Source organism: Aspergillus fumigatus, chromosome 5 (genome assembly GCF_000002655.1).
Source record: "Aspergillus fumigatus Af293 chromosome 5, whole genome shotgun sequence".
Classification (NCBI taxonomy): Eukaryota; Fungi; Ascomycota; class Eurotiomycetes; order Eurotiales; family Aspergillaceae; genus Aspergillus; species Aspergillus fumigatus.
Genome location: NC_007198.1, coordinates 2,169,812 through 2,193,720, shown reverse-complemented (window position 1 = coordinate 2,193,720; position 23,909 = coordinate 2,169,812). Strand labels below are relative to the sequence as shown.

At 49.5% G+C, this 23,909-nt stretch overlaps 8 protein-coding genes across 8 annotated transcripts; 2 read left to right on the top strand and 6 right to left on the bottom strand.

Moving 5' to 3' along the window:
• Nucleotides 1-5: 5 nt before the first annotated feature.
• On the bottom strand, nt 6-1,611 carry AFUA_5G08620 (putative serine/threonine-protein phosphatase; the record flags this gene model as incomplete). The annotated part of the gene is made up of 3 exons (XM_748682.2): nt 853-1,611; nt 306-796; nt 6-248 (listed from the first exon to the last, which is right to left on the bottom strand). The coding sequence occupies exons 1-3, from the start codon at nt 1,409-1,411 to the stop codon at nt 6-8; spliced, it is 1,293 nt and encodes a 430-aa protein (XP_753775.1). The 5' UTR covers nt 1,412-1,611.
• A 178-nt stretch (nt 1,612-1,789) lies between these two features.
• Nucleotides 1,790-3,733, bottom strand: AFUA_5G08610 (tRNA threonylcarbamoyladenosine dehydratase). Its single transcript, XM_748683.2, has 3 exons — nt 3,349-3,733; nt 3,184-3,286; nt 1,790-3,120 (listed from the first exon to the last, which is right to left on the bottom strand). Exons 1-3 carry the CDS (start codon nt 3,529-3,531, stop codon nt 1,865-1,867), a joined length of 1,542 nt encoding a protein of 513 aa, XP_753776.1. The 5' UTR covers nt 3,532-3,733; the 3' UTR covers nt 1,790-1,864.
• A 1,561-nt stretch (nt 3,734-5,294) lies between these two features.
• Nucleotides 5,295-6,893, bottom strand: AFUA_5G08600 (homoserine O-acetyltransferase family protein; the record flags this gene model as incomplete). Its single annotated transcript, XM_748684.1, has 1 exon — nt 5,295-6,893. One exon carries the CDS (start codon nt 6,891-6,893, stop codon nt 5,295-5,297), a length of 1,599 nt encoding a protein of 532 aa, XP_753777.1.
• A 387-nt stretch (nt 6,894-7,280) lies between these two features.
• Nucleotides 7,281-9,242, bottom strand: AFUA_5G08590 (glycoside hydrolase family 43 protein). The gene has a single exon (XM_077804802.1). It carries the CDS (start codon nt 7,896-7,898, stop codon nt 7,332-7,334), a length of 567 nt encoding a protein of 188 aa, XP_077659918.1. The 5' UTR covers nt 7,899-9,242; the 3' UTR covers nt 7,281-7,331.
• A 2,694-nt stretch (nt 9,243-11,936) lies between these two features.
• On the top strand, nt 11,937-14,062 carry och1 (glycosyltransferase family 32 protein). Its single transcript, XM_077804801.1, has 2 exons — nt 11,937-13,766; nt 13,840-14,062. The coding sequence occupies exons 1-2, from the start codon at nt 12,716-12,718 to the stop codon at nt 13,866-13,868; spliced, it is 1,080 nt and encodes a 359-aa protein (XP_077660939.1). The 5' UTR covers nt 11,937-12,715; the 3' UTR covers nt 13,869-14,062.
• Nucleotides 14,063-15,092: 1,030 nt separating this feature from the next.
• On the bottom strand, nt 15,093-16,819 carry pkaC2 (cAMP-dependent protein kinase; the record flags this gene model as incomplete). The annotated part of the gene is made up of 4 exons (XM_748687.2): nt 16,281-16,819; nt 16,123-16,215; nt 15,928-16,052; nt 15,093-15,812 (listed from the first exon to the last, which is right to left on the bottom strand). The coding sequence occupies exons 1-4, from the start codon at nt 16,531-16,533 to the stop codon at nt 15,093-15,095; spliced, it is 1,191 nt and encodes a 396-aa protein (XP_753780.1). The 5' UTR covers nt 16,534-16,819.
• Nucleotides 16,820-16,906: 87 nt separating this feature from the next.
• Nucleotides 16,907-18,475, bottom strand: AFUA_5G08560 (V-type proton ATPase proteolipid subunit). The gene is made up of 9 exons (XM_077804800.1): nt 18,241-18,475; nt 18,127-18,183; nt 18,036-18,053; nt 17,966-17,978; nt 17,818-17,900; nt 17,636-17,748; nt 17,493-17,577; nt 17,351-17,436; nt 16,907-17,296 (listed from the first exon to the last, which is right to left on the bottom strand). The coding sequence occupies exons 2-9, from the start codon at nt 18,172-18,174 to the stop codon at nt 17,257-17,259; spliced, it is 486 nt and encodes a 161-aa protein (XP_077660938.1). The 5' UTR covers nt 18,175-18,183; nt 18,241-18,475; the 3' UTR covers nt 16,907-17,256.
• An 8-nt stretch (nt 18,476-18,483) lies between these two features.
• rom2 (putative Rho guanyl nucleotide exchange factor (Rom2)) lies at nt 18,484-23,069 on the top strand (the record flags this gene model as incomplete). The annotated part of the gene is made up of 4 exons (XM_748689.2): nt 18,484-21,930; nt 22,002-22,432; nt 22,496-22,927; nt 22,986-23,069. Exons 1-4 carry the CDS (start codon nt 19,278-19,280, stop codon nt 23,067-23,069), a joined length of 3,600 nt encoding a protein of 1,199 aa, XP_753782.1. The 5' UTR covers nt 18,484-19,277.
• Nucleotides 23,070-23,909: the final 840 nt, after the last annotated feature.

Below are 23,909 nucleotides of genomic sequence, written 5' to 3'. Positions count from 1 at the left end.
CCAAATTACTCCTTCCGACGATCGCGACATCTCACCTGGACGATGCTCTGCTTTCCCCCGTCTTCGACAACCATAGCCGTCAACTTTCCACCCTTGACGCACCCAGAGTCCAGGCCCTTGGTATACGTCTTGAGGGACAGGGAGTTTTTCGAATCATGGCCATAAATCACAGTCATAACCTGCGACTCTGGGTCCGGCATGGAACTCTTCAGACTAGAGTACAGCAAGGACTGATGTTTATTGAACAGCTGCCATTGTCAGCTTAGCAATCTGCGGGGGAAAAATAAACGGAGCGTAGCGCGTACCTTGGTCCACTGCGTCCCGTGTCGTGTCGAACTAGGTACATGCGTATCCAGATCGATGGTCAGCATGTTCATCACGCTCGAGGGATCCTGCTTGTCCAGCTCCACGCCCGGCACCAAGCCCCCATGCACAACGACCACCTGTCCCATTTCCGGGATCTGGCCCACGTTCAGAATGACGGGGCAAGCGTCAAGCCACTGCACCTGCTCGTTGGACAACTGCCGCGCGAGCGCGCGCTCCTCCTTTTTCAGCCCGAAGAAAAGGTCTGGGCTGATGCCGTCGTCCGAGTCCGGCGAGAGAGTATTTGATGCCTCCATGTCGTGGCGGAGCAGCAGCACCCGGTCTTCGTGATTTCCCCGGACACAGGAGGCGTTGTACTTGCGGACCAGGTCGACGACCCCGAGGCTGTCAGGACCCTTGTTGATCATGTCGCCAGCGAAGATGAGGTGGTCGCGCTCGTGGTCAAAGGAGACTTCGTCAAGAAGGAGTTCCACTGTCCGCATCAATCAGTACAACATAACGAGGACAACGGAGGTCAAGGGAACGCACGCTCATCCTTGCAGCCATGCACATCCCCGACGAAAATCAGCCTCCGCGAGCTAGGTTGTCCGTCCGTCTGCGCCTTTACCGCAGGCAACAACGAAGCATTCAGATCCCTCAATTGCGTAATACTATCGAATCTCGGCAGTGAATTCGTACCAAACCAACCCCCCACGTCGTCCTTGGTCGCCGGGTCCAACGAGTGTAGAAGCGCCTCGTGTTCCTCCAGCCGCGGCGAGAGTACAAACATCCACCCCGACAGACAAGACACCAGGAGCACCAGGTATATAATTGCGTATCGGCGAAAACGCGGCGCCGTCACAATAGACATGATCATCTGCACCCATCGCGGGGAGTCGGTCCCGTCGGGGGAAAGGGAAAGGGAGGTGTATTTGGCGCTCGTTTGCCATCCGTTGCGCACGTAAGTAATGAGCGGGCGAGTGTACCTGTTCAATCTGTAAGAGTAGCTTGGCGGCGACGGTGGGAATTCATCATCTGAGTAGGCTTCGGAGATCTCTAGGCTCTCCCTATCTGCGTAAGCCGCCATAGGCGGAGAGTCGCCAGGCATCGGCGATTTAGCGATGAAATCCGCAAATGGTTCAGTTGCAGGCAAGGTCGGAGATTTCGTATGTCCTAAGACGAGTTTACCAAGCCAAAAAATAAACCATGGACCTGCATGGAACTCCTGGTATGATCAATGGTGGAGATGGAAGAAAGCAAGGTTTCACTGGTGACAACTGGCGTACTACTTCATCGGCTGTCTTATTCTTAGCACGCATGGGACAGAGCCCGCAATGGAGCCTGAGGCTAAATCAACAAATGTAACCAGTGAATGGCTTAAAGACTATTCTTTTTACGCACTAGTGCAAGATGGGCCTGATCTATGTGGTTATGTAATCCATCTTTATCTTGGTGCAGGTTGTAACGTCCAAGGACTTTGGCCAGTCAGACACATAAAATAGTCAGTAATAGACTGTCAGATTCGTGAGTCCAATTTCTATACCAGCTAGCTTATGGTACCTTAACGGAATTTCTCCTGAACTTCTACTTCTGCCATATGCCACTTAACCTTTTCCAAGACCTTCGGGTCATATACCTCTGTCACATCCTTTCCTCCTCGGAGGACCTCCCGCTCATGGCGAGCTCCCTCCTCCTTGGTCATGCAAACGAGATTCTTCAAATCAATCGGAATGAACTTTTGGCCCTCCTTTTCCCACTCTGGGTCGGGCAAGAAGCCCCGAGCCGGTCGTTGCCAAGGCACCAGTATCAACCGGTTAGTCAGGTTGCTAATAGCACTCCTACCCCTCCAGATCTCCTCCACGAGGTATCCAACATCATCTTTGCTGATAGGAATACGAAGCCCAATAAGATCCTGCCCTGCTTCAGCCCGAGCCAATCTTTCATGCAATCCCTGTAGGGACGCGATTATGCTATCATAGAGCTTTTCCCGGCCTTTTCCGCCGACATTGTAATCATTAGGATAGCCTGAGATATCACAGATGACATGATTGGCAACCGTGTATCCGAAAACAGCAGGCATGGTCCCCAACACGGGGAGAATGCGAACTCGAAAGTCGGGCAGCACGCCGAGCTCACCAACCTGCCCTTTGGCGAATTCTTCTTCAGCAAGTGGTAAAAGACTAGCCTTTCCAGGACCGGGCTTCTCTGTCGAGAACACGACAGGAATGCCCGAGTTGACCCCCAGGAGCTTAAGGCGTCGTCGAGTGCTGCGCGACAGAGGGTCATCGGTACTCAGTGAGATATCGCCGACCATAATGCGTGTGGGATCGGATTTGCATCCTGCTCCCATTGACGATATCACGGGGATAGAGTTGGAATGACAATAGTGCAGCAGTTCAACTTTTGATGTAATATTGTCGATGCAGTCAAGCACGTAGTCTGGCTTCCGTCCCTTATCACTGTCATCCCAGGACCACGGAGCAAGTAGATCTGCAGCAGCGGATCCACCAAAGAGTTCGTTCCTACAGTCAAACTTGACCCAAGGGACAATCTGTCCCAGTCTCTTCCTGATGCAATGTACCTTGGGTGTGCCCACATCGGCGAGAGTAGCGAGAGCATGTCTATTCAAAGAGGACAGTGTTACTTGGTCGAAGTCAATCAGGCGAATCTTTGCGACACCCGAACGGGCAAGCGATGCGACAGCATGAGAGCCCACACCACCACACCCAACAACAATGATGAATGATGAGCGGAGTTTCGCTAGGCCTTCGTCGGTAAGAAATACGCGGTTGCGGGCGAGTTGTTCGAGTATAAGATCTAGCCAAAGGCCGTGAAGTCAGCCCTGTGATTACCAGGAAGGCCGCTAGACGCTGAACAAACCGTCATCATAGTCACCCTCTTGCGCTCTTCGCGCAAGAGCCGCGCTGCGCTCGTCCTCTTTATTCAAGTGCGTTGATGATGCCGCTGTACCGTACTCTGTGAGCTTCAGGACGAACAGAAATCAGCGTAAGCCATCAGTGGATTGATTTGACACATTAAGATTACCTTTTCTGCATGATGCCTTTCGTCAATTGGAGGGATTGAAGCTTTGAGTTGCTGCACAGCTTCTTTCCTTCTCAAAGCTTGGTAGCCTAAGATTGCGCCGGCAACGGCAGCCCCAGAGACCACAGCAGTGACTGCAAGCTGAGCCTGCTGCTGGCCAACCTGGCGCTGGAGCCACGAGGACATTTGACGCAAATATCAGATCCGGCTTGACTGTTTAGTTTTTCCAGATTGACGTAGAAGTGCGACAATCGGGATAAATTCGCTCCAATAAACACAAATGCTTCACTCGACAGACAGAATGAGCAAGTGACCTAGGATGTACACACCAAATCCCTCAAGGAAGAAATTTACTATACAATCATGTCCTCGGTAATTGATGTAGTCGGCTCATTCGGTGGGCTTTCTCGAAGCTTAAAGTGGGACTATGATGTAGGATCACGTGCTCTCATCCTAGTGGCTCCAAAATGCATCAGGATTCGAGAGTCTTCCCGACAGTCAACAACACAAGATGCCCATCACATCCAGCCACATGGGTAAGTTGCGCTCCGGTTGCCATTTAAAATTACTTGCTGTATAACAGTATTTTCACAGATCTGAGAAGGACAGCTTTCCTATCTCGATGACGATAAAACCATCACAAGAGCGCTCATGACACAACTGAACCGAACATGTTCCAGGCCACGGACTTCATCCTTCGTGACGCCTGCGCTACGAATGGAAGAAGACGTGGTCTTTAGATGTGGGTGACTGAGTTGAACAGAGATCTAAGAGATTAGCGAAAGTTTGGCGTCGTCTCATCCTTGTGGTATTGACTTCGAGAGCAGACTCTGCCAGTGCGATCATACTACCCACCCGTTCCTTCTGATGATGATGCCTTCCTCTTATGTTGTGGATTGGGCATTGTTTTTTACTGCAGAATACTTGAGAAGGTAGGGTCTTTGCTGCCAGGGTTCCTGTGACTCGCACAGTTTCTACACTTATCCCTTTTTCTCTCCTTCTCTTCTTCATAGTATATCTTCCGCTCTGTTTCGCTATTCTCTTTCTTTTTCCCCTCTCTCTTTGACTCTAGATTTACCGAGACCCAACTCCAGAGCCGATGACGACAGACCTTGCATAACTCCGAGGTGTCATTGCCCATCTGTTTCGCAGATAACGAAACGATGTTGAGCGGACCTACCGATGAGGGGCAGAAAATTACTGAGGTAGTTTTCAATCTGATATGGCCGGCAGTGGGGTTTTTTCATTAAACATGCTCACTTTTTTCTTTATAACTGCTCAGAAATTTCAATCGATATCTTCTCCATCCGCAGTCTCAGCCGAGATTACTGATGCTTTGGCCCTGCTAACTGCCAACAAGAGAAGTGAATGATTCTATGTTACCAAACCCAGAGCTACGTCCATTAACTTGGTTTCGGAGTCTTCCTCGAAATGCCGGGGGACAGATAGATACCGCAACATCATTACCATCGAGTCCGTAATTGGCTTGGTGACAAGCACTCTAGAAGACTACTATCTAGACTAACACCTACAGCTTCATGTTCTTTGACAACCCCTTCTATACCGTAATACACATTCATTTGTCTTTCTTTTTTCTTTTTCTGATATCAGCCCGATGACGAGGATGAACCAAAAGCCAAAGTTGTATGGTATCCGGCACTTTATGTGTACGCACACTTCTACTTAAGCCTGGAAACCAATGAGAACCTGAGAGCTAATCTGAGGGCTGTGCTATTATTTTGTTATTGTCTCTCTGTTATCTATGATTTGTGATACCGATAATCGTAGGTTGCATAGCTAGACTTTTTAAGGGTGATGGACATGAATAATAAATTGCATGTCCGATAAAGTACCAAATAAACGTACGCTCAGATGCATCGTGTCATTCACCATGAACTGTGCCAACAATCGCACAACGCTGAACAAAATATAAACTGTACAAGCGCTAATTAGCGCAAAAACCTCTCAACGGCACCGCCAATATTTTTTAAGTCAAGCAGGAACGTATCATGCCCGAATAAGGAGATATCCTCGCCCAGCTCGATATGTTCGACGTTCTTATTTCCAGCCGCGCGAAGAGTCTCGGCGATCTCACGTTGCTGCCACGCGGGGAAGAGGATATCACTGGCAACACCCATGACCAAGACGGGGTGGTTTTTCAACGGCGCGAGACCTGCGACGAGATCGGCGGGTGGTGTATCTGGTTGTTTGCCAGTGGCGACTGCCTCGTCCGCCGAGGAGCCGGAGTCGGTTGTAGATGGTTGCTCCTCGTAAGGCTTTTCGGGCAATGTCAAGCTGCACGAGGCATCGTTGTAGCGGAGTGTCTTGCCGCCTTGGGCGATACGAGCCTCAAACTCCCGTCTGCGCTTTTCAGTCTCTGCCCGCTGCGACCGGCTGAGGTCGAACAGGTCCATGGCTTTGGAGACGTAGAGCAGACTATTTGGGTCGTACTCGAGGCAGAATTTCTCGCCAGCATGATCGAGATAGGTCTCAATAAGGAAGTCAGGGCACAAGGCCGGCTGTTTGCTGGGGTCGGCGCGCTTGCGTCCGAACCGCTTTTCCCATTCAGGTCCACTTCTGTACGTGACTGTTGCGATTTCTCTGGCAAGTTTCATGCCCGAATGAGGTGGGATTGAGTCGTAGTAGAAACCACGGTTCCATTTCGGGTCCATCATCAGCACCTGGCGCTGAGTGTGTCTCATGGCAATACTGTACGGGTGGCTCCGGGCGCACCCACTGATACTCACGATCTTTCCGATGCGCTCGGGGAACAACACTCCTGCCGCAAGACTCTGCATCCCACCCATGCTAGAGCCAACAGAGGCGTACAGTTTCTGGATACCCAATGAGTCCAATAGACGGAACTGCGCTCGGACCATGTCGTCCAGGGTAAGGATAGGAAACCGCGTCGCGTATCTCTTCCCGTCGGACGGATCGATTGAAGACGGGCCCGTGCTCCCATAACAACCTCCAATAACATTTGTACAGATGACGAAGTACTTATCCGTATTCAACGGCTTGCCAGAACCGATGAATTTCTCCCACCATCCCGGTTTTGGGTTGGCTTCGGTACTGTGCGCATGACTCGACGCTGACAGACCAGTATGTAATAGAATAGCGTTGCTCTTGTCCGCGTTCAACTGACCCCATGTTTCGTATGCGATGTCAAACTCTGGCAAGACACCACCCCAGTCTAGTAGCAATGGCTCCTCACAGTGGAAGTTCTCATGTTGTCCGGTTGTGTATGAAGGCTCTGGACCTGACTCGATCGACCGGGCCGATAGCAGCGCCGATTTCGCATCCAGAGCGTCGAGACAAGGAAATGAGAGTGCCGGGTTCGATGAATCTCGCGATGAAGAGTTTTCGGCGGCGACGGTCTGTATCTTCCGGGCAGGAGCCGAGCGTAATAGGCGACGATTCGATATGCTGATTTGAAATCGGCTTTTCGCTGTAGTAAAATTGGCCGCAACACTTTCACTCTGTCTCCACAGTCCGATAGCCTGGATACCACGAGGAGCTGAGCGTGCCACGCCTCGGAGAGAGCTCATTTTCTTTTGACTAACTCAAAGCAAGACAACTATCGAGCAATAGCTGAATGCTCGAGGCGAAATTGAATCCAAATGAACGGGTGTGGAGAAGTCATTGTTCTGACCTCCGGAGTTCAAATGTTCATGAGCCCGCGGCTTTCATTTACTTTCCGTATTGCGCAGGCGGAGAGCTGCCTCAGATCCCCACAGACCGCTGAGACGAATGGCGTCATTTGCTGAATATCTGATTGGCTGTCGGCAGTTTGGCAGGTCCGCTGCTCCCGCTTGCTGAGTTTCAAAGTCCAGCCGGAAGGTATTCTCTGGTCAAGATGGATTCCATCACTACACACACATTATGATCCACCTCTTTGTATGGGCCGAAAAAGTAATATAAATGAATAAATAAAAAAAATAAGTATCATCTCCAGTACCTACTTCAATGCTATGGCCAGCATAGCATCACGCGAGTCCACTAAGTGTGATCAAGTTGTCTGCACCTATATCTATCCCCGTGACATACATGCATCTCTTTGGTGCACAATTGGCATGGAATATCATAAATGTCCCGTCAGGAGCTACAGTAGCCCCTCCCGGAGACGTCAGGTCAAAGTCCCCCGTTCTGACTAAGGCGCGAGCGGCCCTCTTATACGGCCCCTTCAAAGACGTCGAGTAGGCGTACTTGACATCGTACTTCGGGGAAGTGAAGCAATGGGAAGAGAAGAAAAGGTAGTAATAGCCCTGGTCTGTCCGGATGATGTTGGGCGCCTCGACCAGAGGCCCATCTTCCTGTTCGTTCTTGAGAATTTCAATAGGGTCCCCAACTGGGGTGATACCGTCATCTTGGAGCTCCTGAAGCATGATGGGGACTTTGACAATGGGTTTCTTGCCATTGTTACAGTCGCCACCGTGGCCAATGCTATTCCCATCGCTTTTGTACGTGACATACAGTTTTCCGTCTGTGTCTCGAAACGGCGACGGGTCAATGGCACCGCCATGTTCCCGGGGGCAAGCCAGAGGTTCCGACATGGGCTGGTAAGGTCCTAGGGGGTCTTCTTTCTCTGAGACTGCGGCCCCTATGCAATGATGGCGCTTCCAGTTCTTCAGTTCCCCGGAGTAATACAGCACGAATTTACCGTCATTCTGAAATTAAGCTGTCAGGATACGGTCTTCCTCAAAGAATTGTTAGGGCCCTGTGGCATACTCGTTGAATAACATCTGGAGCCCAGTGATTCACGCCCATTTCCCAACCTGCCAACGTAGGCATGGCATCGTAACCATCTAACCGCGTCCAAGTCTTAAGGTCCTGCGACGTAGCCACCGGAATGTGCGCAACCTCGGAATTGTTTATGGCCGCATTGGTTGCATAGGAATACCACGTGCCGTTGAAATGGATAATCCCAGGATCGGGAAAATTGTATATGGCGTAAATCGGTCGGTTTGACTCGTCATGATAACTCGGGTGGTCAGAATGCTGTCGGTGACGCAGGAGGATGATCGGAACAGTTATCACCACGACAAGGATCGCTATTATCAGAAATCCTGTTATTCCGAGGATGATGATTTTCTTTCGTGTTAATGGTCTCGGGTTAAATAGAGCCGACCAGGGCTTCGATGGTGACTCATCCTCTGGCTGCAGAGAATAGACTGAAGACGTGAGCTGACCCTTCTTGGTAGAAAGTGTGGAAAGGAGGCGTCGTGTCATCCTTTCCCAGTGATCGACCTGCCCACGAGCCTTGAATATACATGTGTTCTAGAGAGCGGTAAAAGTATCAACGGGCAACAATATCAACGATGCATGGCTTGAACGAAATATACTCCTCTATCTGATGGTCAGGGAAGCATGGGAAGAGAAGATCATTTGAACCACTTGAGATTTTATGGCGCTAAAGCCGAACGGCAGACCATGGTGCTTTTTTTGCGGGGGGTGGGGGGGGGGGGGGGAACATGTGCTGCCTCCTGAGGCTGTGACAAGGCCTCTAGGTACAGAGCACCCAGAACTCAATTCAGTTTTTGTTTTTCCTACACCACAGAAATCAGGATGCAAGAAGGCCAACTGGTCAGGGACCGACCGGACGATCAAGGTACCAACCTACAGGTACTGACTACTCCATACTCAGTTCTAGATTTAGGCCCCTACGGAACAGAAGGTGGCCAATCCACCAATCAAGACGCAGAACAAATGCCCAGTCAAATTCATCACAATCGCGATATAAATCATGGATTACTAGTGGTTCAAACTTGCACGTGGTTTTCACAAGATACCTGAGAGGGTCCTGTACACCCTACACTACCTTATCCACTAAGGTAGGTCGTTCAACCTTTTTCCGAAGTGCGAAACTCTCAGGTCCCAGGACTTCTCCTGCCATGAAGCTAAGGAACATCAAATTGGATTTACGATATATCCTACAAGCTCAGATATATCATGTAAATGTTGAAATCTAGACGCATTGGCTATTCCAAGTCGAAAGTTCCCTCAAGTTGCAGGCGGACTTCAAGTTGTCGACGCCGATTCTCGTATCCAAATACCTAACGAGAAACCATTCCCTCTACCCATCGTTAATACGTAAGAGATTTTGAGGCCTGCAAGTATGAAGAAATCCGCAACACATGCAGAGACATGGAGTTATAAAAATCAACGAGGTACCTACCTGCTTAGTGTACCTCAACCTCCTCAGATACCTAAGGTAGGTACCCCTTACTGGAGCTCAATTTGAGCCAATCACAGATTGCTCCGCGCAACTTTACATTTATTGGGACAAGCAGTATAATTGGCCAAAGATTATCAGATAGTGGGCCTTTAATTCAGATGAGCAACTTTCAGCCAATCAAACTTTCACGCTGTCTTAAAATACTTCGAAATTGATGGCCAATAGTTGCAATTGGATCCTTTGATCGTTGCTTCTTGATGTCCTCGAGTCCTTCAAATTCGACATCTAGTACTCTGTATTCCTAGCTGACCCAAATGACAAATACCACTATAGCGACCTCGTAAACAGCAGCCGACCTTGGCGATTCTGATCAGCCTTATCGCGATGCTTTTGTGGATAGACTCCAAAGGTATGATCCTGGGAATCCATAAACTAGTGTAGTTCCAGTACCAGTAGTAGTCTGTCATAATAATCAAGACCTTACATAAGTCCTGTGTTATATTCCTGTGTCCAGCATGCTCCATGCCCTCTAGTAAGCTCAATTCCAGTCATTCATCGCACAGAGGTCTATGGTTGGTCTTTTCTCCTTTTTGCTCTGACTCAAATTTCCTGGCAGCAAGGTGTCCTTGGTTAGCACATTCCCCCCTTGCTTTGCTAACCTTTAGACAAATAAGTCTAATGGTCCACGTTCCTATAATTCTTTTTAGTTCGAGATATGCAAATATCGTCCTGCAATGCCTGAAAGCCCGAGCTTTATGAAAGACAAATTCCCTGGGCCATTCCCACGTTTTATGGTGGCCTTTCGGATGTTCCGACGGAAGCCGAAACCTCACTATGCTAATTCTGTACTAATACGGCGATCCTGCGTCGCCTTCCATAGTTTGCGCTTCTCCACTCTAATGGTGGCTGATGGAATCCTGCACCATCGCAGCTTTCATTCTTGCAGCTGTCGCCATCTTCTGCTGTGCCAGCTTTTCTCTGTTGAACACCTAATGACTTGCTCTAGAGTCACCAGGTAAGATGTATACTGGCCGTTTTGATATTCGTCTGGATGCTGTTGCTAAGCATCATGTATTGAGGATGAAAGGTAAGTATGCTTTTAAGGCTACAGAAAAATTGGATGGATGCAAATGCAACAGGCTTCCATCCATCTACGTATAAAGATACTTTAGACTTCGGCAGACTTGTTTGAGGAGGAAGACATCTATGGGTAAAATAGAAAGCATCTAACACTCCTCCATCCCCTAGAAAGCCGTCCTACATTTGCATTTCACAATTGTGGTTCACATCTAGAAGTTGTTGATATTAATCATTATTTGTCTTCCTTACCTACCTTGTACATCTCACAGTCTTTCAATCCACGCCAAATCTAAGATAAGACGGAGTAATGGAGATGATTATCTTTGGTCGAGAAGAATGATGGCGGAACACATTCATCAACGTAGGGATTTCTTAGAAAGCAAAAGCACTTCTCACTCCGCAGTATGATGTAGCCAACATACCTCCTACTGATTAAGATGTAGTATCCGGACTGGATTGTTCCTAAGTCAAGAGGTCAATCCATGGTTGTTAGTGGTAACAGTTACACTGGCCTCCTATGACACATTCCGGTCCAGCTGTACGTGTCCACCGTTTCATTGATGAATCCTGGTGAGTGGGAGCTGTACGAATCGCATAATCATTTGCTCGTATGACGTATCAGCATATGGGTTTCTAAATATGTGTTTGCTGGCCCCGCATTCCAGTCAGAGCAGCTCATCCATGTGAATAATTGAATGTACAATCGATTCTGGCAGTTATGATTAGGTTGTTCTTTCGAAACCTGCCTGAAACCTATACCAGAATTCATTGTCTACTTGAAACAGGGGATCGTCGTATTTCAACCACAGACTTCAAGAACTTGAAGGACATTTTCGTGTTCTATAAAGTACTATGTATTTTGTCCAATCGCCTGCAAACAAATGGACTTAACTAGACGCATGCTAACAAGCCAAGTCTTTCTGCAGCTTAGCGCAGAGCTACTCCCCTGTCAATCGGATCGTAATGACGCGGCTTGGGAGAACCAAGAAGTACCCATCAGCACCATTACCATCGCATAGAGGCATAGTTCAGTGCGCCACCTGATGGTTAAGAAACGAACAGAATCTGACTGAAAGGTCGAAAGGTAACCTAACTATCTGAGTCATAAAATGTCCAGTCCGATCTCAAGATCCAGAACGCTCCGTCGACGGTGGAGCCTGCAATCTTGAAGAGAAGAGGACACAGAGTCTACTCTGTGCGAAGCAACTACGGAAGCTGATCATCGCCGGAAACGGCCAACGCCTTACCAAATTCACGTCGACCCCAAGCAAAAATACAACCCCTTCATCAGAATTTCATCCTTTCTATACAATTTCTTATCATGAAGTTCCTTCAGGACGTTATCTCCTGCCGATCCAGGAGACCGACATCATCGTGTCATGGCAGGGGAGCAATTTTGGCGGGGGAGCCGATCCACTTCCCATTGCGGTAATGCTCTATATGTCTGACCAGAAAAGAGAGCATATAAGGCCGTGTAGTCCGTATTTCCTCAATTCCTGTGTTTTGTGTGCTATAAAAGTACAAATTGGAGGGGTGCAAGGGAAGACTTAATCCAAATAAGCTACACTAATACGCGTACCCCCGAGCATATCGTCGTCATCCTCTGATCCTTATCGGTCCTATTGCACGCCAAAACTCAGACGCCGCCAATCTTTAAACGGCTGTCCTACTTACACAGCTCCACAAGCTTTTTTTTCTTTCTTCTAGTCCATCTCCCTTTTCCCCTTATTTCTTTTTCTTCCTTGACCTGCACATATTCTTCTGCCTAGTTGTACATTGTATCCAACTCTTTGTGTCACTGACCTCATTCATCCCTGGGAGTGGCAAACCCTTCGGGACTCTCTTCCACTCCCGTTGACTCCGAGTGTACCGATTCTCATTGCGCAAGCCCCCTCGCACAAGATTTCATACTGTCCTATAATAGGCGCAGATATGCCTGGCCGACACTGAATTGAGTTGATCTGTTCTCTCCTCTCTAACCGAATACTCAGCTCCTGCATTGATCGTTTGCGGAGCCTGTGGAGAATTTCGTGGAGGAGATCGAGATCTATCTTCACAACTCATCTGTCCAATCGACTCCCGCCGCGCTACTGTGATTCTTCTTTGCGCGCAACAATGCTCACCTTCAGGAAGTCGCTAATAGCGGCCGTCGTCTTGATTACATTCGTCGTCCTCCTTCGATCCGCACACTCCTCACCCTCCGCCGAACCCGCCGTTCTTAACACGGAAACCACTGCGCACGACACCAGTCAAGCAGCAGATGAACATCTTACGGATCAGAAACATGATATACAACAGCAGCCGTTGAAGCCACCACCCACTGCGCCCTTGCGCGAACGGCTCCGTTACCAATTCCCCTACGATCTCGAAAACAGATTCCCCGCGTACATCTGGCAGACCTGGAAGTACACGCCAGCATCCATGTGGTTTTCTGAAGACCTTCGGCCCGCTGAAGCAAGTTGGACAGAACTACATCCGGGGTTTGTCCATGAAGTGATTCCGGACGACACTCAGCGACATCTTGTCAAGTACCTCTACGGCTCGGTCCCGGAGGTGTTCGAGGCATACGATTCGATGCCACTGCCCGTCCTGAAAGCTGATTTCTTTCGGTACTTGATTCTGCTGGCGCGTGGAGGCATCTACAGTGACATCGATACCTACGCGCTCAAGCCCGCCGTCGACTGGTTGCCTGGGGAGCTGGATCTCGCCACGGTCGGTTTCGTGATCGGAATAGAGGCCGACCCCGACCGGCCTGATTGGCACGACTGGTATTCGCGCCGGATCCAATTTTGTCAGTGGACCATCCAGGCAAAGCCTGGGCACCCGATCCTCCGCGATATTGTCGCATACATTACCGAGGAGGCGCTGCGAATGAAGAAAAAGGGAATCCTGAAGGAAGGAAAGATGGATAAGACTATCGTGGAGTTCACTGGACCCGCTGCCTGGACGGACGCGGTGTTTCGATATTTCAACAACCCGGAATACTTCAGCATCGAACCGGGGTCGACTCACAACGTCACATACGAGGATTTCACCAACCAACAGGGTTATAAAAAGGTCGGTGACGTCGTGGTCCTGCCAATTACCAGTTTCAGTCCTGGTGTTGGTCAGATGGGAGCGGGCGATCTGGATGACCCCATGGCGTTTGTGAAACACGACTTTAGTGGTACGTTTGGTTTTTTTTTTTTTTATAACATGCTGCTGCACTAGTGACAAGCTTAGCTGACTCTATATATCAGGATCATGGAAGACAGATCCGGCTCTCTAAACGTCGACTGTATGGCATCATCATGTCATTGGTTGCAACCACCCTTACCTGAGACTTGTCAGGCTTGTGGACAAGCGGACCTAGACCCCGGCACCTTGGCCCGAGCGAATCTCGCACCGAAGCGTCAGGATCCCTACTTACCCTGCGCGGGGCCTGGTGTCACTTCGATACCTACTAAAGACCAAGTCCACTAATCATATCTGGACACAGTGCTTTCCATCAAAAGCACCTTAGTGAGCCTACTCTCAATAATGAGATGTCACTCAAAAGCGCCCAATCCGACGCCGTTGTGGGATCTAATATGGATTCCATTTCGGATGCGTGCATGTCGGCCTTGGAAAGTACGGATTCGTCCTAGAAGCGTGGCTTGGGTTTTTCCAACCAGGTCCAAACAACAGCGCTGCCTGTCGCTTTTACGGGCCGCCTATGTGTTCTATCTAGAACAAGGAGAAGAGCGGATGTATTCGGTGGCACTCTCCTTACCATTTTGAAAATCGACTGGGTGATAGCATGGCATTGACCACCCGTGATCCATTCCGGTCAGCGACCTTATTGCCTGGTCGTTCCTCTACTATTCATGAACAGATCATACGTTGCATATACAGAATATCAAATAGACTATGTGATCAGAGGAAGGGGCGAATTGTCCTTGTATTCCCCGGTGCATTCAATGGCAGAGACCATTGGAGGAATGTTTGCATGTACAGGATGCCGCAAGTAGCTGTAGCCATATATTCAACCAGCCCAGTTTCTGCTGAGATCTTCACTCATCCCGCCTCCATGAGCCTGTGGGTATTACATTCCAAAAATCAGGAATATAGCCCAGACGATGCGACAGATGGACACGCAAAGCAAGTTCACAAAGTCCCAATGAGAGACATCAGATGTATATTATATAGGCAATGAGGACAGATTGCGTTGTACATCGTGACACATGCGGAGAAGAAAGGGACGGATTATGTGTCATCAATAAGTCGAGAAATGAAGGCAGCACTGCGCTGTCTCCTTATATATAGATGTATGGATTGGTGGGTATGGACTGGTGGGCGGTTGCAGGCCTTATGAACTGTTGCAAAACGATAGTACAAGAATTCGTAACGTCGTGGCAGGAGCGTTCCGTATAAGCGTAGATAGGTCGTGGCGGACATCCTGACGTTTTACAATGATTCTCATGTTGAATGTGTATCAGGGGGAAGGGACTGGTGTCCCGTTGGAATCACTGCCTTAGAAATCGCTGAACAAAGCTTCGTATTTCTTTTTCATGTCGTCGGTGTAAATGGCCTGACCCTTCACGTCTACGTCGGGATAGTCCTCGAAGTTTCCGGTATCTGCGGGATGGTCAACTCGCGGGATGATGGGGCCTTTCATGCGCCGGTGGAACAAGTCATCCCAATCTATGTCCTCAAAGAAGGGGTGCGCTTTGACTCTCGCAGAGCCACCTGAGATGTGGCCAAGCCGCTCACTCGGATTGGTCTTGCAGAGACATGATATGATGTTCTGGGCTGCCGGCGACATGTTTGGAGGAAAACGCAAGCGACCCTCGACAATCTGTTCGTAGATGCGCATCGGGTTCTGATCCCAGAACGGGGGCTGCCCAACCAAAAACTCGTAGATGAGGATCCCGAGAGCCCACCAGTCCACAGCGAGGCCATGACCGCTGTTGTGGATGACCTCAGGAGCTAGGTACTCCGGAGTGCCGCATAACGTGTACGTCTCGCGATCGTTGATCTGCTTTGCGAATCCAAAGTCGACCAGCTTAATATGCCCGTCAGCGTCCAAGAGGATGTTTTCCGGCTTCAGATCACGGTAAACGATGCCCTCAACGTCATGAAGGTACTCGATCGTTAGCGTGATCTCGGCGGCATAGAATCTCGAGGTAGTCTCGTTAAATCGCCGCGCACGCCGAAGATAGCTGAAGATCTCACCTCCGGGACAGTAGTCCAGCTATGTAGGAACAAGGTCAGACGAGGGTACCAATGAAAATACGACGGCGACGTGGTCCAGCAGAAGAAAGGGCATGGGAAGGTCGTTTCTTCACAAGACGCGGTGGCTTGCATACCAGCATATATAGGCTCTGTTCATCGGAAAATGACGCGATCAGAGTCGTGATAAAAGGGTGACCGGCAACCGCAGCAAGTGCTTTTCGCTCATTGCGCACATGCTCCACTTGCTTCAACTTGATCACTATAATCCCAGAATCTCGCCCGTCAGCCCGGCCAAAGATGCGGATAGAAGCTTGCACATGCATCCTCACCATCTGCTTTGCGTAAAACCTTTAGCGCGTACACATTGTCCCGCCGGATCGTTTCGTCTTTGAATTTCGCCAGCCACACCCGAGCAAAGGTACCTGGATGCACCCCAGCGGTGTCAACATGGCGCACTGCAGACCTCGCCACTTGCGTCGAGACTTACCAGTACCAAGTGTTTTGATTAGCGTAAAATCATTAACGCAAAGGGTCCGAGTTGATATCCCCAGCTGCCTTTCCTCCAGCCGATCTTTAATGACGAAAGGATTCACCGATCTCTGGTGAGGGGGTCGGAAGGACGCAACCATCTGCTTTTCTCTCTTCTGAACGTCTTCCAAAGGAGTGTCCACCCCTCTCGATGGCGGAGAGGAGCTCGGAATCTCACTATGTGTCGAAGGCTCGGCCTTTCCTGTAGCCATTGGGATGGCAAGAGATCATGTCTCGAGCACAGCGGGGAATGGATGTGGGGGTAAAAAAAGAACGCCACAGGAGCTGTTGTTGTGACGACAACTGCGATTTCGAAGGCTACTGGCCAAAGCAGGCAGAAATTGGAAGATCGGTCATTAAACTGCCTGTGAAAATGCTCAATTATGCCAGCCAAGCCTTGATCAATCCTTCATGGGAGGTAAGAGCTTTTGCTGAAGTTCGTCTTTTCTGGCCGCGGAACCAAGCAGCAATGGTCCATGGCGGCGTCCACGGAGCACCTAAGGCTCTGACGTTACCGACTGGCGGGGCAGCCTGTCAACGACTCGGCATGCACCACTAGCGTGATCGGACAGATCCCGGTTGTTGCATGGTTTTTATGACTACAACTGACGCTATCTCCGAATAGCCATGGTATTTTTGGAGATCAAACACAGAGCTGTTGGATACATCTTCATGTCCAGGAATGTGAAGTAGGCACTAGTACAAGAAGGCCCTCAGGAGTCATACGGACAAGCCTCTAAAAGGTCACACGCGCAGAAATAGTCCCTTGCCGCAAGGAAGCCCCGGTGCGCCTTTACCATACCAAGAAACTTATGAATTTGGCTACGCAGTTATGTAACACCATGAGGTACCTGCGCAGTTATGCACGTCGCTTTAGACGTACTTCGAGTTGCAAGCACATCATTGATTCGGTTCGAAGCGCGGAGGGGAAGGATCTATTTGCTCTTTGAGTTGAGGATGAGACCGACAATTAGTCTGACAGCAGTTAGCACAAATATGTCTTTGTTGTCGATAGGCGGGAAGACAAACCCATAAAGGCCGAGAACTTCGCCAAAAATCAGGATAAGAATCATCCCGACATAGACTCGGGATTGCTGCATGTAAGCACGAACACCCTCAAGAAAATGTTAGCATCAAACCCAGAAACAAGCACTGTCGTTAAGTTGCTCACCGCATCACCAACGATCCCGATGGTATATCCGGCAGCCACGCCCGCGAGGCCAACCGATAATCCGGATGCAAGGTGCATGAATCCTCTGCTCTCAGACATCAATAACATAATCATCAATGTGGGCTTGATATGGTGTGACTGACGTGTACAAGCTCATGTTCTGTGTTGGAGGCGGGGCCATGTCTCCTGCGATGAGAACTGCAATGACCAAACCGTAGACCGCGATAATACCCGACATGACGACTGGGATCAAGGACTATGTCAAGGAATTAGAACATCTACTTGGAATGATTTCCCCGCAACTTGCGGGGTGAAAACTGCAAACCTTCATGATCAAATCTGGCCGAAACGTTCCTACACCAGAGATACCAATCCCAGACTTTGCCGTTCCATACGCCGCTCCCATTGCTGTTACGTTGTAAGTGCTCAATCCCATCTTATACCATGTCATCCATGATGGAGGTAAGACGTACACCCGAAAATCATCTTCGAGAGGTTGTTAGTACAGCGCAGAGGAAGGATTCGTAGCTATGGTGAACTCACTGCAGATGCGATTCCCGCCTGAGATCTCCAGTCAGCAGATGTTTCTATGATTGAAGCAATTCCAACACAAAATGTATAGTGGAAGACTTACAAAGGAGAAAAATGGCGCAAATTTGGGAGCCAGCTCGCTTTCCGCCATATTGGGTATCTTTGCGATGACGAACTGTCAGAGAAGAGTCGAAAGGGATAAGAAAACAGGACTAACGTAGAGCTTTGAGCTCAAGACCAGTGTAAAGAAGAATGCGACCAGATAAATAAGAGCAAACAGAAGTAGACAGAGACCGATATGTACTTCCTTAGGCGCGTGACGGCCGACAGTAGGTTAAGTAACAACTGTAGTGCCTATCAACACTGAGGTTTGACCAAGTTGTTCGCTGCGGGCCACCGTAGTTCAAGGTGTAATGTATCTTATTCGTATCGCCGCAGAGCCACCACCGCCCAGGGCTTAGCCACTCTGGGTAAAGGGCGACATGTGCCTGTTCCTCAACCCAACTAACATTGAACACCCCGTGCTTTTCCATCTCGAGACGGTCCCGTTCTTCATCAACCTCCCCCCGTCGTCGATACATTGCCCTGTTATATCTCTTGGCTATTATCATCGTTGCAACATCGATCAACGACGGCACGCACTACGACCACCTCTTACCTCCTCCTCTTCCTTCCCTTCTGTTACTACCGCTCCTCCCTAACACCTTCGCCCCTCCTTTCTCACGCACTCCCGCTCGCTATCTTGAGATCCCTACAGGTTTAGGGTGTGGTGCTTTTGGATCCTGCCCCCCACCAAGGAGTCGGCTCACATCGATAGATCGGCTAGTCCGAGAGAGAATGCTGAGGTTATGATTAGCGGGGCCTCTAGCTTGCGGTTGCGCTCAAGGCTCCTAGCGCATTTCGATCGTTAACGCATCACTCAAGACCTTTTCTAGGCTCGAATCTGTGACAGGGCAAACTCGGATTGAGGAATGAGAGTCCGAGGGAATCCTGGTGTCAAATCTTTTTCTCCCTCTCTTGCTTGCGTTTATTTTCACTCTCTTTTTCGCTTGGCCGGCGAACTGTCGCTTTTGGACTAATCCAACGACACCGACTCTCTGCTCCTCCACGACTTAAGACGATCACCTTCTGACGCCTTGAACCTTTTACACGACCACTTTCGCGTCACCGTATCGAAACATCTCCGCGTCTGGCTCATTTCCACCAGCCGGACACTGTCAGAGGTAGAAGCGGAAAATAACGTAAAGGGATAGGATGGCCGATCTCGGTGGCCAACAGGGCCGGAACTACAGGCCTTATGGACATGCGTCCTCTTTCCAGCGCGATGCTGCATTCTCAGAGATATTCGGCGGGGCACCGCCACCTGGACGCTCCCAGACAATGAACTCGCAGACGCCCCAGTTTTCCCAAGATCGCGCCCACACAATGTCATCGCATGTGCCACATCCTCAAATGCAAAGGCCACCCCCGCAGCCCGCTCGTCAGGGACCGAATGGTTACACGCCGGCAGCTCCGAACGGACACTATCAAGCATACCCGGGGCCCGCAGCTATGGCTCAACAATCTTCGCACAATCCTCCGCGACCATATCCCGGACGTTATGTTTATCCTCAACCCCAACGGCTAGATTCGAGACCCGCTCCTGGCCCACAGTATCCAGATGTCAAGGGATACGGTCGGCCTATGCCTCCCCCAGCCCTGAATTCGGATGCATACAGATCAAGGTCAATGGCGCGAATGGGTGGCCCGCCGGGGTATCAACAACCGCCACTAAGCAGTTTCAATCACACTTCCGCAAGCGCTTTCCGTCAACAACCGTATAGTTCGACAACTCCGGTAACCGATCAAGGACGGGTTGTGCCAGTGAGGCATGCGAATGAACGCGCAATGTCGCTGACATCCTACTCCATGGATCGCGACCATTCTCACACCACGCAGACAGGTCGGGTGATTCCTACAAGGAGGCAGCCATCTGGCCCAAGTCAACCCCCGACGCGCCACTTCGAAGAAGAGCCTGCAATCGTTCACCATGTGAACGGAAGACCGCGACCGCCAAGTGATGGGTCAACAAATTCCCGCGCTATGTCTATGGCGTCGACCATCGTACCAGATCGGACCATGAGCATGCAAAGCCAGATGACACACAGGCCCAGTAATCAAACAACTTTAGTTTCCAACAATTCCCGCCGGAGCAAAGTTCCACTGGTGTACCCCGCCCTGCTCTCACGGGTCGCTGACGTCTTTCGCGAGAGAATCCCGCTTGGAGAACGGCAGAAGAACGGCTTGTCTTATCAAAATGCGTTTTCTGGTGCGGAGGCTGTGGATCTTATTGCTCACATCATCAAGACAAACGATCGTAATCTTGCTCTTCTTCTGGGGCGAGCGCTCGATGCGCAGAAGTTTTTCCACGATGTGACGTACGATCATCGACTTCGAGACGCTCAGGGGGAAATCTATCAATTCAAGGAAACCATGGGAGAAGAGGCGCCGAGTTCCGAGGTCAATGGAGTTTTTACGCTTTTGACGGAATGTTACTCTCCCACCTGCACGCGCGATAGTCTGTGCTATTCTATCGCGTGTCCAAGAAGGCTAGAACAACAGGCAAGATTGAATCTCAAGCCGCAACCAGGTCTGCGCACGTCCGCCTCGAAGGCCAGCCTTCACGGCGATGATGACAATGATAATCAGAAACTCTGGATCAATATGGTCCCCAAGGAAGTTTCTGACAGTATCGACGATCGCGAAAAGAAGCGCCAGGAAATCATCTTCGAGATCATGTACACAGAACGTGATTTTGTCAAGGATCTGGAGTACCTGAGAGATTTCTGGATGAGACCATTGCGTGCGGCCGGCAACGCAAACCAATCCCCCATCCCGGAGCATCGGCGTGAGAAATTCATTCGAACAGTGTTCGGAAATTGCTTGGAAGTTCTGAAAGTTAATGGTGCTTTGTGTGAAGCCCTCAACTCCAGACAAAAGGAAAGTCCTGTGGTGAAAACTGTTGGTGACATATTCCTTCAGCATGTACCCAACTTTGACCCTTTCATCAAGTATGGTGCCAACCAGCTCTACGGTAAATATGAGTTTGAGAAGGAGAAGGCATCAAATCCTGCTTTTGCAAGATTCGTCGAAGAGACTGAACGGCTCAAGGAGTCACGGAAGCTGGAATTAAACGGCTACTTGACCAAGCCCACCACTCGTCTGGCAAGATATCCGTTGCTTCTCGAACAGGTTGTGAAGAACACGAAGGATGATAATCCAGACAAGGAAGATATTCCCAAAGCCATCAAACTCATCAAAGATTTTCTGTCACGGGTCAACACTGAGAGCGGAAGGGCTGAGAACCATTTCAACCTCGTGCAGCTGAATTCGGCCCTGAAGTTTAACCCCGGCGATTATGTTGACCTGAAGTTGACTGAGGAAAATCGTCAAATGCTCACTAAGATGGCGTTCAGGAAAGCTCCAACAGATAGTTCCGAAGTAACTGCGTATCTCTTCGACCACGCAGTATTGCTTGTGAGAATCAAAGTTGTCAACAAGCGCGAAGAGTATCGTGTCTATCGGAAGCCAATCCCTCTCGAACTGTTGGTTATCGCACAGATGGACGAAGTGATTCCCAAGGTTGGAGTCCCCAAAAGACCGTCGTCCAGCTTGCTCTCCAACAAGCCTGCCGCCAATCCTCCCAGCACTAAAGAGGGGCTACCCATAACCTTTCGGCATTTAGGCAAGGGTGGTTACGAGCAGACCCTCTATGCCACGTCGCCAACCCAAAGGAGAAAATTCATCGAGATGGTTGAAGAGCAACAAAGAAAGCTCAGAGAACGGAACAGTAACTTCTACAACAAGACAGTTTTGTGTTCAAATTTTTTCACTTCCGCAAATCGCGTGAACTGCCTTGTCCCTGTTGGTACGTTTCACTCCCAATACTATCCTCTTGCGCAGTAGACTTTGTGCAGACTTGCTAACGGTTCTTGGCAGATGGCGGCAGAAAGTTGGTGTATGGCACTGATAGTGGCATTTTTATCTCGGAGCGTTGGCCCAAGGATAAGTCTGCCAAGCCGAGACGGGTGCTGGATGCTAGCCAAGTCACTCAAATCGACACCTTGGAGGAGTACCAACTACTTCTAGTGCTAGCGAACAAAACACTCTCGTCCTATCCGATGGAGGCGCTCGAGCTTGCGGAGGGTCAAAATTCAGTAGCAAAGCGGCCGAAGAAGATTCAAGGTCATGCGAACTTCTTCAAAGCGGGAATTGGGCTTGGACGCCATTTAGTATGCTCTGTCAAGACATCGGCTCTGTCATCGACTATCAAGGTTTACGAGCCCATGGACAACCTGGCAAAGGGCAAGAAGAAGTCTGCCGTGAGCAAGATGTTCCAGAGCGGTCAGGACACTCTGAAACCCTTCAAGGTTTGTATATTCTGCTACACTATTGCGTTGCATTTGGGCTATTAACTCATTACTTCGCTTTAGGAATACTACATACCGGCAGAGTCATCGTCCATCCATTTCCTCCGCTCGACTCTTTGTGTAGGATGCGCTCGTGGGTTTGAGGTAGTAAGTCTTGAGACTACTGAGACGCAGTCCCTTCTGGATCAGGCGGATACTTCGCTTGATTTTGTCGCACGCAAGGAGAATGTGAAGCCGATTCACATTGAGCGAATGAACGGAGAATTCTTGCTCAACTACAGCGACTTCTCGTTCTTCGTCAACCGAAACGGGTGGCGAGCTCGCCCGGATTGGAAGATCTCATGGGAGGGCAACCCCAATGCATTTGCTCTATCATACCCTTATATCCTTGCCTTTGAGCCAAATTTTATCGAAATTCGGCACATTGAGACGAGCGAGCTGATACATATCATGACTGGAAAGAACATTCGGATGTTGCATTCTTCCACAAGAGAGGTGTGTTGATATCCCAAACACTATCATCCAATTGAATAGATAGCTAATGCCATGTCAGATTTTGTACGCCTACGAAGACGAAGGAGGCGAGGATGTAGTTGCCAGTCTGGATTTCTGGAACAAGCCCCAACAACAACAATGAGGCGCTTGAATGGCTGGTACAATCAAAAGGAGAACCTTGTCCGATGCCATTACATGTTTTTGTTTCCCGTAGAAAGTCGTCTTATCATACACGAGGCATTTGACTCTTCCTTTTCAGCAGCTGTTGACTCCCTAGAATTCTTCAAGGGATTCCGCCCAGCTCTCAGATCTTAATGTTTTGTGTTGCTGATTTGATCATTTAATGTGTGTCAGGGCAGCATCTGCTTACTTCCCCTGTGTACAATGAAGCGCAAATACCACTTGCTTTTTGCCCCTTCAATATTACTTCTTTTTATTCTACCGCTTCTTTACTTCATCTGTGTTCGGTTCCCTTTCCATTGCTCTTATATCCTTTTCATCTTCTCTTTGCTACATATAAATTCTCACGCTTTTTGTTCGATTCCGGTTGTCTTTCTACATCTTGATGTGATGTCTCGAGGATCTTAAGCTCAGTTAATCACGGGGAAGCTGGCGCTGGTACCTCCGGTTCATTGAATAGCAATCATTTCAGTCCATCTCCAGCCTTTCTTCTCTTGGCTTTTCCTTGATTGGCGGCGATGGCTCGTCCTGGAAATTTGACCGCTAGAAAAAGACGTGTGCAAGGGTTGCAACCCCACTACGCAAAACATCGCAGAGAATGTACTTTTTCTTCCTCATATACTACTATTCAACTTGGACATAGAATGATAGTAGAGACAAGACGTAAGCTATGAGAGCACACAAAGGATGAAATGACAACAGAGGGAATCTTGCGACGCTGCTGAGATGGGACAGGTGTCGGTTGACAAAAGAAAAAGGAAAAGGGAGAACTGAGAAAAGACAGGTATTGGAGTCAGCGTTA